The 14,790-nt window shown below is 40.2% G+C and overlaps 1 protein-coding gene across 13 annotated transcripts in view; it reads left to right on the top strand.

Annotated features, from left to right (window-relative positions):
* ARVCF (ARVCF delta catenin family member) overlaps window positions 1-14,790 on the top strand; it is a 283,342-nt gene that overhangs the window by 108,132 nt on the left and 160,420 nt on the right. For 6 of the 13 annotated variants that reach the window (XM_065692206.1, XM_065692217.1, XM_065692200.1 and 3 more), the window contains one exon: window positions 5,611-5,855. The exons of 2 other annotated variants lie outside the window; for them this stretch is intronic. In XM_065692206.1, coding sequence (XP_065548278.1) covers window positions 5,640-5,855 — 216 coding nt within the window. In that variant the 5' untranslated portion in view covers window positions 5,611-5,639. Of the gene's footprint in view, window positions 1-1,008; window positions 1,111-5,610; window positions 5,856-14,790 lie in introns of all 13 variants that reach the window. 5 more of the 13 variants (XM_065692205.1, XM_065692208.1, XM_065692207.1 and 2 more) reach the window with 2 other exon arrangements.

Here is a 14,790-nt window from a genome sequence, read left to right as displayed (position 1 = left end):
TCGCATGATAGTTCCATGCCCTTTGAGATTGGAGCCATGCAAAGAAAGGCTCCTATTTCTGGTAACTTGGCTGGAACACAGGAAATAGTGTTTATGCTGGCTTCAAGATGGCAGACAGTACCTGGTCAAGCATAAGATCTGCTAAGGCAAAATTACTCTCTAAAAATGTTCTATAATATTTGAACCAGCAAAGTGAGTTTGTACTGGCTCTGCATTTCATACCATGTGGTTGCAGCACTTTTGATGTGGTAGTAGCTTAAAACTGGATGTACTGCTTCATAGAACCACGGCTTTGCGAAATGGATTCTGTTCTGTATGTTCTCCAGCAAAACCAGGTACTAAATTTGCATTCGCTGACCCAGAGAAGTTTTGGTGCTGAATGTTTTAAGACGAAACAGATCAGAGACTTAGAGCTACACAGATGACCTAATATCCAAAAACTTACTTTCACTTGAGTTTCAGATAGGGTTAGATTACAGACAGGTAGAACAAATAAAGGGGTATTAAGCTACTGTGCAGTGTGCTTCTTTTAGAAATGAATGTACTCTACCAGCTATCCATGAAATGGTCTTGAGACATTTGGGGGCTCATACATCAGACATGGGGCCTAAAGTTGCATGCCTAAATAATTATTCTCATTTCTGAGATCATCATGTTAGGTTTCTGTGTTTTAAAATGCTTGGCTGTAATATCCAGTTTTGTAACATTCAAAATCCTCGCTCCAGTCCTGAGTTTTCCTTGATTGAGGACATTAAGTCTCACAGGAACATGCAAGTATTGACCACTGATAACAAATCAGATTAACCAGTTGTTGGTGGGGGTTTTATTTCCTTAGGAGTCTCAGGATTGGCTTCTCTGAATATTATTTCTTTTTCCTCCAGCTTAGGAGGAAAATGGCATAATAAATTATTTATACAACATAATGAGGAGAACCTGGCAGATGTCTGTGTACAGAAGAGCCTGTAATACCTTATTAACTAACTGTCTTCTCTTTCCTCTCTCTTGCAGCTGATTCTGCTTAAGGCTGCTCTCCTGCTCTGTCTATACTTTCCTAGTCTTAGTGGGTGATGTGACAGCAGCTGTAACATTCAGACCCCAGTAACCCAATAGGTGTGTATTGCTTGGTTTTCTCTGCATGCTTTCTGAAACTGCATGGGGGATAACAGTCATTTTGTACTACTCATCTCTTATGGCACTTCAGGGTGAAAATATAATTAGCATGCGTTACGCTTCAGTTCCACAGATTATTTAAGCCCCAGTTTTGCCCTTTTTCTGATGGGTTTTATTCTGTGTAGAAGCACATTGCAGCTGTTTCCATGCATGCTCACAGGCCTTCATGTTTGCTCCTACAGCTGCTGATTTGCTGTATGTACAAGCTTCTTGTTGCTCATCATAGTACCATCTCTCACCAGCAGGACCCAGTAGACTTGATTTGGGCTGGGAGAGATCAATAGTGGGAGAGCTGTGCTCAGTATTCAGCCTGTTGGACCTGAGAAATCTCCTGTGTGCCCCAAGAGCCACTTTCCCTCCTACTGAGAGAAACCTCTGTGATGTTCTGTAGCTGACTGGTGGACACTGCTCCCTTCAAACACGGCTCACTCAAGTACCTGATTACCTTAGGCAGGCAGAATACTTTGAAAAGTACAGGGGATTTCAGGTTCTCCATAACTGTTAGGATTTAGGTGCTCAAATCTCGCAGAACTTGACGCCTCTTAATCAAAAGGGCACTTTAAAAACTCTTGACCAGCAGCTACATCCTGTATTAGCAAAATTAGTGTGCAGAGTTAACTCACTTCTTTCACAAGTATCATGACTCTGGGCATCTCAGTGTTTCCAAGAGACTTCAAACATCCTCCGGCATCAGCTGGGCTATGAGTAGGGTATAGGACCCCCGCCTTGCCTCTTTGCACAGGGGTCATTTTCATCCCTATTGAGCTTTTAAGCTGTATTGACTTGTAAAAAGCCTTTTGATGCATTAGTTCTTCATAGGAACAGTCAGAAAAAACGGTTCTTTTACTTTGCTCTAACTCCAGTGCAACACCAATATATTTAGAGTCATGTAGGCAGGAGAGAGATTTGCTGCTGTCAGCATAGCCTTTGACATTCTGTAGTCAAGTGTCTGCTGTGTTTAGAAATGCAGCCTAAGGAATAATCTTTACCTGGCTGCTATAGGTCTCATTTTTTTGTTTATTTATACCCTTTTCAATGCACTTCAATTTATTTACAAATGGTAGCAAATTGCAAGTGGCAGCCTGAGTAACTAACTCGTGAGTCAGTACTTTTATTTTTCACCTCTAGTCTAGACTGCTGATAATGTAGATTGTTGAAACCCTGGCTAAATAATTGGGAGTGTGATCAACAGCAAGCAAGTGTTTATCTGCTAATAAAGCATTCGAAATGCAGAAGTCTTTGTCCAACAGTTCTTAAAAGGCAGTTATTGGTCCTGCTGCTGTTTCTGCACAGCAGTTAGGGGTTTTTATGGTCACTAATTGTACATCTGAAAATTCAGTTTATTTTCTGCCTGTGTTTTTCTTTGCACAGTGAAAAGCAGCACAATATTTAAGGTTGTAAGGAGGTTAACATTTTCTGCATGGAGATCTCTGTAGCTCTCTAGAGATTTGTACCATTTATAGACCCCCAAATTCCTAGGTTCTCTCATGTGTGACACCAAAGGCTTATAGCTCATTAAGGATTTCCTGAATGGGATCATTTTGAAAGTTACATACCAGCTCAGTCATCAACGGTAACTTTTATTATTAAAGCTGTTACTGCTTCAGAATCTGTATTAGGGGAGGTGCTTCTTGAATCTTCATGTGCTATTGGTAATGCTTTTCCTAAGAACAGAAACTTGCATTATATATTATAAAGAGAGACTGGGTTTTTTTAGGTTTACTGTGATTTACATCTTACAATCTTCCTACATCTCTCCTTGATTCACTTTTTGAAACTGGTCCATAGAAGTACCCAGCCTCTTGGGCCCCCAGAAGGTAATGTCTGTGTCACATCAGTCGTGTGTGAGGAGGAGCTGTTTTTAGCTGCAGACAGTGAATGGCCTGAAAGCTGGACCCCTGCAGGGAGCGGTTGAGGAAACTTGAGATGCTGCTCAGCAGCACCTCTCAGGGGCCTGTCTCCACTCATTAATCCCTGACCCATCCAGATTCTTTACTCTTTCTTGGGCCTGGAGCAGCTCCTCATCTGAAGTGTATTTGGATCTGTGTGTCAGTCAGTCTGTTCCTCTGCTCTAGCATAAGGGCAGTGACAGTTAGTAACCAGGTAGCTGTCTTTATGAATTTGCAGTTGGAAATGCCCCTCCACCTTAACACCCATGTGTGCTTTTCCCAACATTTGGCTAGTGCCTGGGTCTGTGAAGTCCCACTTCTTTCACACTCCCTCTGAGGAATCTCTGAGTGTGTCTGCGCTACTGGGAGGAAAGACAACAAACAGAGCTGTCTCCATCTGTGCAAAGCACGGGAGCACAAAAGCAGAAGCATGCAAGTTGGCTGCGCATGAGCCAGCTTAGGTCCAGAAAGTCTGGCTGTGTTTATGTGTAGCTGTGCCAGGGCTAAATCATGCTGCGACACAGCAGGTGAGTCACACAGTCTTGTCCTGCATTACACAGGCTGCCCATGAGCCCCACTGTCCTTTGAGATGGTTGTGATTCTCCTTTGCAGAAACCAGTGTACTCTCTGAAGCTTTTATAGACTTTTAATAATCTAGCAAAACAAGATTGAGTGTGGGAGGTCTCTGGAGTTGACAGCTAGGTCTATATTTGACTAGTTTGCGACACCTGGAAAACCCTTTGGTGGTTTTTGGTTTTCACTCAGACACTCAATAGAGGTTAAATCAATGCATGAATGAGAAGAGGCACTTCTGCTTACTGGTCTGAAAACAGGAAAGCCTTGGATCATGGCTATATGTAAACACTATGAGATTAATGCATGGTAATCCTTATGCTGTTTCCAACATTATTTCATACTGCCTTGATTCCTTTAAACAGTACCTAGGAGTTAACAATAAACCACAGAGCTATTGGCAGGTTATTTGCTTTGAAACCAAGGTGTGTGCCATTGGGTTTGGGTCTGTTACTTCTGCTCCAGTGTCTTTTGGTCCTGTTTGATAATTTCAGCTATGTATGACAAAAGAAGGGAGACCTTGAGCCTACATAGGAGCTTCCAACAAACTAAGCATGCAGTTTATTATCTACTAATTTCCCTCTTTTGGGAATGTAACTGTATGTGACCACATCCTCATTAGCTACCAGAGAATCAGTGCAAGAGAGAGACCTGGTAAATGTAACAGTCATGGAAAACTCATTAGTTGAGAGAGTGTGCATCATCTAAAGGCATTGAAGGATGAAATGCAAAGCTTCTGGAAAACCAGGGTTCAGTACTATCAGTGCTCATGGAAATCCTTGCTGGAAAGCAACGAATCTCTGACAGTAGGAAGAATCACTCCCAATTTGCACATCAAAGGACAATTTCTAGGGACTTAAAGCTAGCACAGGGTATGAACTCTTGAATTACAGGAGCTATAGCGAATTCTACCTCTCTGCTCATCTCGGAGGTGCTCCGAGTAGTTCGATAGCAAATGGCAGTAAACCAGTTACTTATTTAGCTTTACTGAAAGGGTTCTGTTGAAGCCACCATTTAAGCTTATATTGTGTTGCTGATTTTATGTTCTTATGAAAACATTTTAAATGATGTTCACATAGATCTGTGGAGTTAGTGGGGAGTTTTGCTGCATGCATCATGCAGATGGAGATAGTGTTTTAAATGGAATACTTCATAACCCTGCTAGAAAAGACATAAGGAGAAAGATACATCCCATCTATCTGGTTTCGGAGTTCTTTATCCTGTGTTGAGAGACAAGCAGCCCTGTGTGTTTTCCATGGAAGCTGTTTGATTTTGGCTTTTTCATTTGCATTATTAGCGAACAGCTGCATGAAGGACTGTTCCATTGGCTGCCGCGCTGAAATCATCAAGCACATTTCAACTGCAATTGTACTGTCTGCATTTAAAAATATTTTCCATGTTACAGTGTACTTTAGAAATAAAAACTATTTTTAGCTACTGTCCGCTCAACTGGGGGTGTGGGTGTGGGTGTCCATTCACTTGGAAAAAATGGACACCACTGTTTTCTTGTATCATGAAGTTTCTGTCTTTAAAAATGTTAAACTTCTCATTCATGCTGTTCAAGGAAGATTCCAGTTGTCTGTAGTGAGGATTGTTTTCCTCATTCCCTCCAAAGCCATAGCTTTTTTTTTTGTATTTAAGTACGTCACTGTTTGCACAGTGAAATTAGCTTTGGAGGAGCGATGAAAACCCTTGTCAGAGCATTTTAGCAAAAAGATGAAAGGAATTCAATATAAATTCTCTCCAAGGTGAGCATGGGGTTTTTTCTTTCTTGAACAGAGAAGCCTTGGATTATTTACTTTTAAGTTAAAATCAGATCGATGGATGGCAAGGCAGGCTTTTCAAAGAGCACTGCAGTTTGCTTCTTAGAGTGAGCAGTATTTTAGCAGGGTGACTAACAATGTGCATTTTTATTTCTAACCTCTGACCTGTGCCCTTCCTACCCCTTTACCTAACCCTTTCCATTTGCCCTGGTCAGTTAACAGGCAGGAGCATTTGAAAGCAATCATGGATGACTATGATATCAGGTCTGCTGCCAGCATTTTAGCATCTGTTAAAGAGCAAGAAGCTCGTTTCGAGCGGCTGACCCGTGCACTTGAGGAAGAGCGGCGCAATGTCTCCTTGCAACTTGAGCGTGCCAATCAGCCAGCAGACCGAATGAGCATGTGCAACATTGGCAATGGTCAGCCACTGGCAACGGCCTGGCAGCAGCTTGTCCTGCAGGTAACAGCCTGCTCCTTTTACCTGTTGCTAGAGTTCACCTATACCAGAAATTCCCATTCCAGAAAGTCAAGTGCATCTTGTTTGTCATCAGCATTTCATTCTGTGGCTTCTCTCGTGATACCCTAGAGTTGCTGTATGTCATTGATTGATTTGGTAAATCAGACCTCAGAGCCTTGGCTTAGAAGTTGCTCTTTTAGCCCATGGGATACTTTTAAACACATACGCATCCTTGAGTATTGAACCCTAAAGAGCCACCTTCACACCCTCCTCTAAATCTATGCATTTGCTGTATGTATGGTGATGTGCTGGTGATTGAAAAAGAAGGTTGAATCATAATCTCCATAGAGCACAAAATTTCCATTAGAAATAGTTGGAGTTTGAATAGAGGGAGCAGCATAAAAAGCAGGGGTTTCCCTCCTGTGAAGTCTTATTGTTTGTGGAGGGAAGACTTCATAATTTGTTTCTCATGATTTTTGAATTAATGGACTTAATTTTAATGATGCAAACTGGCTTTGCAGTAGCCACAGATTTCCAAATATGGTTTTGCTTGATATGTGTTCTTTAACTGTGTAAATGTGCAATGGTAAACTACTTACAGCTCTAAATTACTTAAGCTCGCAAGTCGCTCTGACATGCAAGGTAAGTCATGCAGAAGCAATAGTACCATTTGTGAAGGTCTGCTTCCTAAGAAAACATTGTTCAATTCAGAGAGAAACTCTGGGCTGTGGGGATTCTAAAAGTTGTTTCCCAATTACACCAGACTGTTTTACAATTATACTTGCACTAAGCTGTATTCAGGCAGACTCTACGTTATATTATGTTAAGCACAGCTCTTCTATTAAGAGCTGCCATGTTTCTGTATGTGTAGATGTTTGAATATGGGACTTCATGTGAAAGCGGTAGCCTGCGCTTGTTAGGCTGAAAGCCTGACAGTAGCTGGTAGGAGCTTTAGGTTGTTATCCTCTGGTTAGCAGCTGGGCTAGGGAGAGGGGAGATGTGCTTACATAGTATTTTTCACAGGGAAAGGACAAGTTCACCTTCACTTTTTCTGAATGACTTTGTGCAAAGTGCTTGATTAATAGTTGCAGAATAAAATTCCTTATCCACAAAACTGATGAAGCATGAATTTTCTGCAGTGTTATGGCTTAAGGTCTAACCACTTCCAAGAAAACTTAATAAAAGGGTTTTAAGATACTGGGGTCTACGTGACTCTTGTGGAGAAACACCCCTGTAAGTGACCCCACACTGAATCTCTGTACACTCAGCTCACTCCCACTGTGCAAGGGGAGCTTTAGTTCCTAAATAATTAATGCTGAGGTATTTAGAGTAGGTTGTATATGAAATAAAATGGTTGAATAGCTAAATATGTACAGTTAAGAATTAATGTAAGGTTATTTGTGTGAATTTTCATTAAATGTATTGAGGGCCAAATTCCTCCTTGAATTACTAGAATTAATTAAATTCTGTTTAAATGAAGGATGAAAGCTGTACATTCAGTCTTAGGCAGAATATATCATGATTTCATCTTTATTATTCTATATTGCCTTTCCTTGTTAAGAGTACACAAAGCAAAAGGCACTCTATACTCTGCTGTTTGTAAGGATTGCTCATGCACTACAGTGAAATGCAGCTATGTGAAGCTGTATTTCAGTGAGGACTGATTCCTGCTGTACTGCCGCCTTATTCAACCTTTTGTTGCAAGTAATATTACAAAATAACTCTAGTGGCAGCTTTTCCATTTGGAAGTCACATAGGTGTTTATATATGATCTAGTTATTCTGAGCAGAATTTAGGGGGGAAAATGAGGGTTAACTCCATTTTATGAGAATGCCAAATACCCTTTAACAATCCCCACCACCAGGCATCAGTTTTCTGTGGTGTTTGTTTGTCAAAGTGGAAGCTGTCAAAGAGATTTGTTAGAGAAGTGTGTATAGTCAGGGCTTTGTTAACAGTCTCTCTCAGTACTTTTCTTGTAATAAATGCTCCCAAACTACTCCCTTCTTAGAAAAGAAAATTAAGCTTTTTTCTTTAATTTTAGAAAAGGGAAAATAGTGTATAGGCAATGTGTATAGGCAATGTGCCAGAAGTGTAACAGCTTCATAAAGTCCTCAAAGACAAAACCAAGGTCTTATGCAAATATTGATTCTAATTAATTCCATAACAATGGCTCCTTGTCCTAGGCAGCCCTTTTAGCCACTTCCTTCAGTTCCTTGACTGGTGAATTCTGACTGTTCAGTGTGAATTTAGAGTACTCCAGCAGAACATGTGAGCTGTGGTGTACTTGTTGACGTCTGCTGGGAGTGCATAAGGCATTGTGTCTTTTGGCCCCTGACAAGAAGTATCAGGTCTGCAAATGAGCTTGGGGATGTGCTGGGATTGCCAAAAGACACGTGCATGGACTTCTTAATGTTACATTGAGAAAGTGTGGAGGGTTTTTGTAAAAAGTATCTTAAAGTTGTTTTTAATGGGTGAAATTGATTAATTGAGCACGTTAAACAAATCATTAATGGTTTGTTCAGATACTAATTAGAAATAGCTGAGATGATTGGTTAGAACTTGATGATCTTAAGGTCCTTTCCAGCCCTAACTATTCTGTGATTCTTGAATAGGACTTTTTCCCAGAGGAGGGGTTTCTGGGAAATCCTGTCCTCAGGATAAGAGGTCCTGAATATTCATAGAGGTCCTAGACATTGCTGAAATGTCTCCCATTAGTATTAGTGATAAGCTTTTATTGAGGTAGTGGTCAAAGCATTATCTCAGCCCACTGTAGAAGGCAGCGCCTGCCAAACCTTCTGGCCATACAGAGGTTTTGGACCTGTCTCTCCTTCCTGGAAGAGGCAATAACCAGCTACTGTCACAGAGACAGGTAGCTTTAACCAGCACTATTTCTGGAGAATGGGGACACAAGTGCTGTGAGTGGTTAATGAGTGGGCAAATACAACTTCTGCCTTGTGTGGCTTCCCCAGTCTTAAAGGCTGCCTTCATTTAGAGCTTGTTGCTGAGTGTGGCATCAGTGACATGACTTAAGGTGTTTCAACTCTAGAACTTTTGGAAGATATGGAACATTACACACACATTACTGAGGATTTTGAAGTGGTCAGATGAAGTGTTCTTCCAGACTAAGAACCTTTTAGACAAAAGGTCATTAGTTTAATCAGTTGAAACCTTTGCATTATTCTAAAAAAAGGTATAATTTAATGAGATTATAATCATAAGGCTTTTATCTAGTTAATAAAAATCTCCTAAAAATCCTTCCAGTTTTTGAGGATGATTCTGTTCCATGTTCTGGCTTTGGGCTGTGGGAGCCACATGGCTGGCTATTGCTGTTTGTTCTGAAAGTGCAAATTTGGTTGTACAAAAAGAGCAGAGCTGTCTGTTAATGTGTATTGGTGTTTACTTCTCTATTCTTTTTCAGTAAAGAATGTCAAATAGTATTGTTTTGGTTGTTCCAGTATCCTCAGCTGTGGGAGTCTTGGCAGTCTTTGTCTTTTTATCAGTTACCAATGCAGGCATAGTCCAATAGGCATCTAAATCAGTGGTGAGTAGCACTGATCATGTATCTTCTACTTGTTAAAGAGCCTGGGTTATAATGTTTTTTATGAGTTTGATAAGTCTTAATACTCTTCATGTGTGAGGTAGTTTAATCTACCTGCTTGTGTTTCACTTCTCTTCAAATCAGCCTTCTGCTGCTCTTCACAGCAGAAGCTGAAGTTTGACAGGGAGAAGGTAGGCAAGTGCATGTGTAGTGTATGTACTGTAGTGGGCTGAATGCACAAAGCTGCAGTGTTATCACTGGCTAGCCAACCATTCAAAGCATAACTTTTTAATAATAAAGGATATTCTCTCTTTTTTTTTTTTGTTTTACTTTTGTTAAAACATCAGACATGTGAAACTTATTAAACACAAGGCTATATCCTGAGTTGGTTTAAACTGGCATGGTTCCATGGGTTTCAGAGAAGCTCTGACAAGTCTGATCAGCTGGGAGCTGAACAACGTTTGCATTCAAAGATCCTTTCCTTATTGGTGCACATTGATAATCTCCATTCCTCTTAATATTCATAACCAAAATAAACTACAGCATTCAATAAACCTCTTTTGGCAACAAATACACTGTAACAATACTTTGACTTCAATAATTTTGCAGTGACCTATAGGGATTTGAGAGGGGTTCCTGTTATAAACCAGGTAGGTGTTATTCCTCTTCCTAGAGGTAGGAAAGCTGTGGGAGTTGCCAAATCTCACATAGTATAAATAACAGAGATCAGCTGCTTGCGTGCTCGTGAGTCTTACTTACCAGCTCAACTCTTACGGCTGTAAGAAGTAACATAAGTTGATCTGAGAAGTCTTTGCATTGACAAAATCATCCAGTAATTAAAAACTTACTGCATTTGACTGTCATTTGCATTCTTTCAGGCTCCCTGTGGTGGGTTTGTTGGGGTGTTTTTATGTTTGGTTTTTTTTAGATATATCATCCAGTACATTTGGCTAAGATTAAACCCCAAATCTATATCATATATGCATATGAGCTCAGGGATACACAGGGATTGTGTGTATGCATATATGTTAGTATAATATGGATATTCCCCCATGCTTTTTACAAAGCTTTTATTTAAAAAGCCTATTGGCATAAATTTCACTCTGGTGTACATTTCTTTTCTTAAAATGATATTTTTATTTAAAGCCTGGTGGTATTAAATTGTTAGTCTTGCTGCATGTTTTATATAAAACTGCTTTACTGTATGGAATACTTTTTACACATCAAACAGTAGTTCCCGTAAGAAGTAAGCTCCATTGCACTTCTGATGCCACAGAACTGGTAAAGGCTGCTGAAGGGTAAATAGTGACTGAGCAGTGGCTATCAGTTTGTGCTGTGCTTTCTTAGAGGTCTGTCAGTCAACAGCATGTGCCAAGAGACCTATGACTGAAGCTCTAAGTTAAAAATCAGGTTTAGTGACTACTTTCTTCCCCTTAAAGCAGTGCTGAAATAGCTCCTTTTGTTTCAAAAAAAAAAAAAAAAATTACAAGTTTTGGGTCCTGTTTTGACTTTAAACTTCAATCCAAGCAGCTTCACTGACAAGTTTTTGACTTGGTGTTAGGCCAGCAGCTTCAAAGGCTTCATCCTGTCAATCTGTTGCGCTTTTTCACACCATGTAAGAATTAGGCTTGCTGAAATTCTTCATGGTAAAGTGTGCAAGTACAGTGTATGGGCTGGAATGTCTGATAATCAAACCAAGCTGAATCAGCATGCTGTGATATCAGTGAATATAGTTTAATATCTCATATTTATGTAATTATTACACCTAGCAATATACATTATTATACAGGCTGCTCACTTGTCACTTGTAAAGCCAGCCTTGTGCATGATTGTGCAATTGCAGTAGATTTAACATGGCATGAATATGGTGTTGCAGGCAGAACTGAGCTTGTTTGTACCTTTTATAATACTGTGCACAATAATTTGGTCCCTTAGATGTGACTGAATCAGACTTCTCTGAAATAGGGCTTGTGATTGTGCCATTTATAAAGGCTTATGAATGATTCACTGAAGTCTGCCCTACAGGCATTTCATACTGGCTTAACTCTTTCACTGCACATCGGGAGGTTTTCATTTTTTCTCTATGTTATTTAAACTGGAGGAATATAATTCGTGTGATACCCAGTATGGTAGATTACACTGTAACAAAAATACCTTGTGTAAGATCTAACTGTGGCTTGTTCCCCTTTATACATGGGCATCTTCCAAGTGGTGGAGTTAGAGCACTGCAAAGTGGCTGCTTCTAAGCTAAGGAAATACACACAATAATACATTGTTTAAATGCAAATCAGGAAAAAACAACTTAATGTAAGTGATGAGCCTTTTGAGTCAGTCTTCTGTCATTGAGGTCATTATTCATTTGCTAAGAGATATAGTAATAAGCACATGCTCAAAGCTGTCTATTGTGTTTACTTAGTGTCTTACCTTTAGAGCTGGTAAGAACTTTTTTCATGTGTTTCTCCAGCTCTGACATATGCTTGACCATGTGTTTTGATAAATTGATACACAATTTTGGTGCAAATCTACCCTAACTTTGTGTTTAACCAGGATACTAGCAAAACAGTTGAAAAGAAGGCAGACATGTATGTGGGAATGAAGAAACTTAAAAGGAATCACACACTGTTGCTTGGGTTTGGTTTTTTTCCTGTTAACACCCTTGCCAGAAAAGACCTGCAAATCCCCCACCAACAAGTGATAGCCCAAAAGGCTATCTTGAAATGTCAGTCATCAACAGAGTTATTAAAATCTTATTTTTCTTCATTTTGCAAATGTGATTGTAGCTGCTCAAGGAAAATCACTAATGGAAAAAAGCTGCAGAATATTCTCATGGTTACAGTTTGGATCACTTAATTTCAATTCATGTTCCAGAAAAATAACACCTGTTTAAAAACTAACACATGCGTTTTTCTGTTTTCATTCTTCTAGGCAGGTATTTTGTAGCCCTAATTAAGCACCAGTAATAATCTTTGGTCTTTATGTTAATCTGGGAAACCTGTGACTTCTGCCAAGAAAGGCCATTTTTTGAATGGAGCGTCAGTTTCAAGTGAAAAATGAACTTTAAAGCTCACCAGAACACATGGAGAGAATTTAAAAAAATACAAGAAGATTATCTCAATTTGCTTTTCTAAGAAACACCATCAAGTTCACCTCTCTGACTTGCAGCTTGGGCTGAAATAGCTCTTCTGTCTGTATTTCATTGCTTTCATTTAAGATTCTCTGCTCCACACTGACATAGCGCAGGCTGTTAGAATATAGAGACTGTTTCCAGAGCTTTGATAGTAAGAACATAGGTGCATTCATATTGTATATATCTTTGAACATACGCAGAGAAGAAGCAAAAATGGGTTCTGAGCTGCACTGAGTCATTGGCTTACCTTTTTTCTCCACCCCATCTCATACAGAGCACAGTTCCATCTTTGTGTGTAAAGTTTTATGTAATTAGTTCTAGTCTGTAGTGCCTCTTGGCTTCCTTTGTTATATAAGGTATTTCTGCTCATATCAAGGGACTGACAGCATGGAAAATTGGGGTTTTTTTGCCTTACAGGTAAGGTCAGGTACAGACAATAGTGCTGTTGGTTCATGACAGCTCCCAGTGTTACAGTACTATTTCCTGTTACAGTGCCAAATACCCAGAAAAAAACTCATTGGTATTTAACCCATGTATGTGCTGCTAATACTGAGCAGGTTGCAAAATGTGGAAAGCATTTGTAGGGATAGTCCTAATTCCTTTATAAAACCGACTAAAACAATAGAGATGCAAGTTCTGATTGAGGGGTACAGTATGGTTGGGTGTCGGTCGTGTCATGCCCCCTGCTCTCAGCTCCCCAGCACTGTAATTCAGTTCTTGTGTTCTGCTGCACAAATCACTGTGTGGTTGGTTATACCTGCACTCACTATGCCATCAGCCTGATCCTGTATATTCAGTACCTAAGAGAAGCCTTACTGAATTTCTAGGAATGAGCTGGGTCAGGTTTCAGCTTCTGCATATGTGCAACTCTTCAGAGGTTCCAGGGGATAAGGAGGGGGGAGATTTGGGAATATGATTCCCATGGGAAAGTGAGTTCTTAGATCAGAATTCAGTGTGAGCTGAGAGATATTTGCAGTACCTGTGAGTCCCAGCACAGTTAGGAACTGGACCAGAAGCTGTTACTCAGCTACTTTTCAGGGAGATGTGCTCCCCATGTGTGAGGTGTGATCCTGTCCCTGGCTTCTGCTGTGCTGGAGATTGTAGCAGTTGAGTTCAGCTTGGAGGGTGGAGCTTTTGCTGCCTTTTTAATAAACATTGTCCCATCTCCTGGTTTACAGTGAGAGTCAGGATCTTTTGTGATACCTCAGCAACAGTGGAAACTGGAAGCAGGGAACTGATGTTCAGGGCCAAAGTACTGCAGATGGCTTGAGACGCAGTGACCAGGCCAGCCTGCACCTTACAGGGATTAGCCAGGCCAGTAGCTCTCTTGCAGTTACTGCAAGTGTTTCAATAGAGACTTTCCAAAGTGACAGTATGGCATGTTGCACCACTGCAAGCTCAAGCATCTTCTCCTGTTTTCCTCTGTGCTGGAATTACCCATATTCCAAAAGAAATCCTAGAACTTGCTTCTTGTGCTGCAGGAGGAGTGAGATAGCAGAAGGCTAGCATAAAAAGTCTCTGCAACAGACATCATGGTCTATATCATATGAGAGCCTCTGCAAGGTGGACAGCAAGTATTCCTGTGAGAATTTGTTTCCTGGTTCTTCTCTTTCTCGTTACAGCTTCTCCCCTATGATTAATCTTCAGTCTTCATTTAAGGCTTTACATGGTAAAAACATGGATACAAAAGTGAATGGGAATATTAGCATCAATTTGAGGAACAACTAAGTTTTGACCAGCTGCATCAGAAGCTCTGCAGTGCTTTCCAGAAGGGATTTATTTGATACACAAAGCACCTAAGCCAGAGTTATTAGAGTTATTTGGGGCTCAGATCTGTTGGCATGAAGCAGAATTCACTCAATCTGGTGTGTTATCGGAGAAAACTGTTGTGTAAAACGTTATCAGCAAATCTAGTTTAAAATCTAGATCCCAAAGGATTCATTAAAAAACAAAAAAGACAACCCATCAACTGAGAAAGTGCCCCTCTGCCTGGTAAGGGAATGTTTTATTCCTCCCAATACAATGATTTCTTATTTCAAAATCTAATTACCCACTATTCTATAGTTTACATGTGCAGGTTGAAATACATCTTTTAGCTCAAAGACACATGCCTTTGCAGAAATCTCACTTTTCTCTCTATCATCAACAGTACCTCACTTTCATGTCTCACACTTCATCTCTGAAGTATGTGCTCTGCAACTCTATATGGTAACTGCTAAATTCCAAAGTGCCATCTAATGTTTGTCAGCAGGACAGCAACTGGTTCATGCTAA

The sequence above is a fragment of the Lathamus discolor genome, chromosome 12, assembly GCF_037157495.1.
Source record: "Lathamus discolor isolate bLatDis1 chromosome 12, bLatDis1.hap1, whole genome shotgun sequence".
Lineage (NCBI taxonomy): Eukaryota > Metazoa > Chordata > Aves > Psittaciformes > Psittacidae > Lathamus > Lathamus discolor.
The sequence above is the reverse complement of the archived record's forward strand: the minus strand, read 5'-3'. Positions and strand labels throughout refer to the sequence as shown.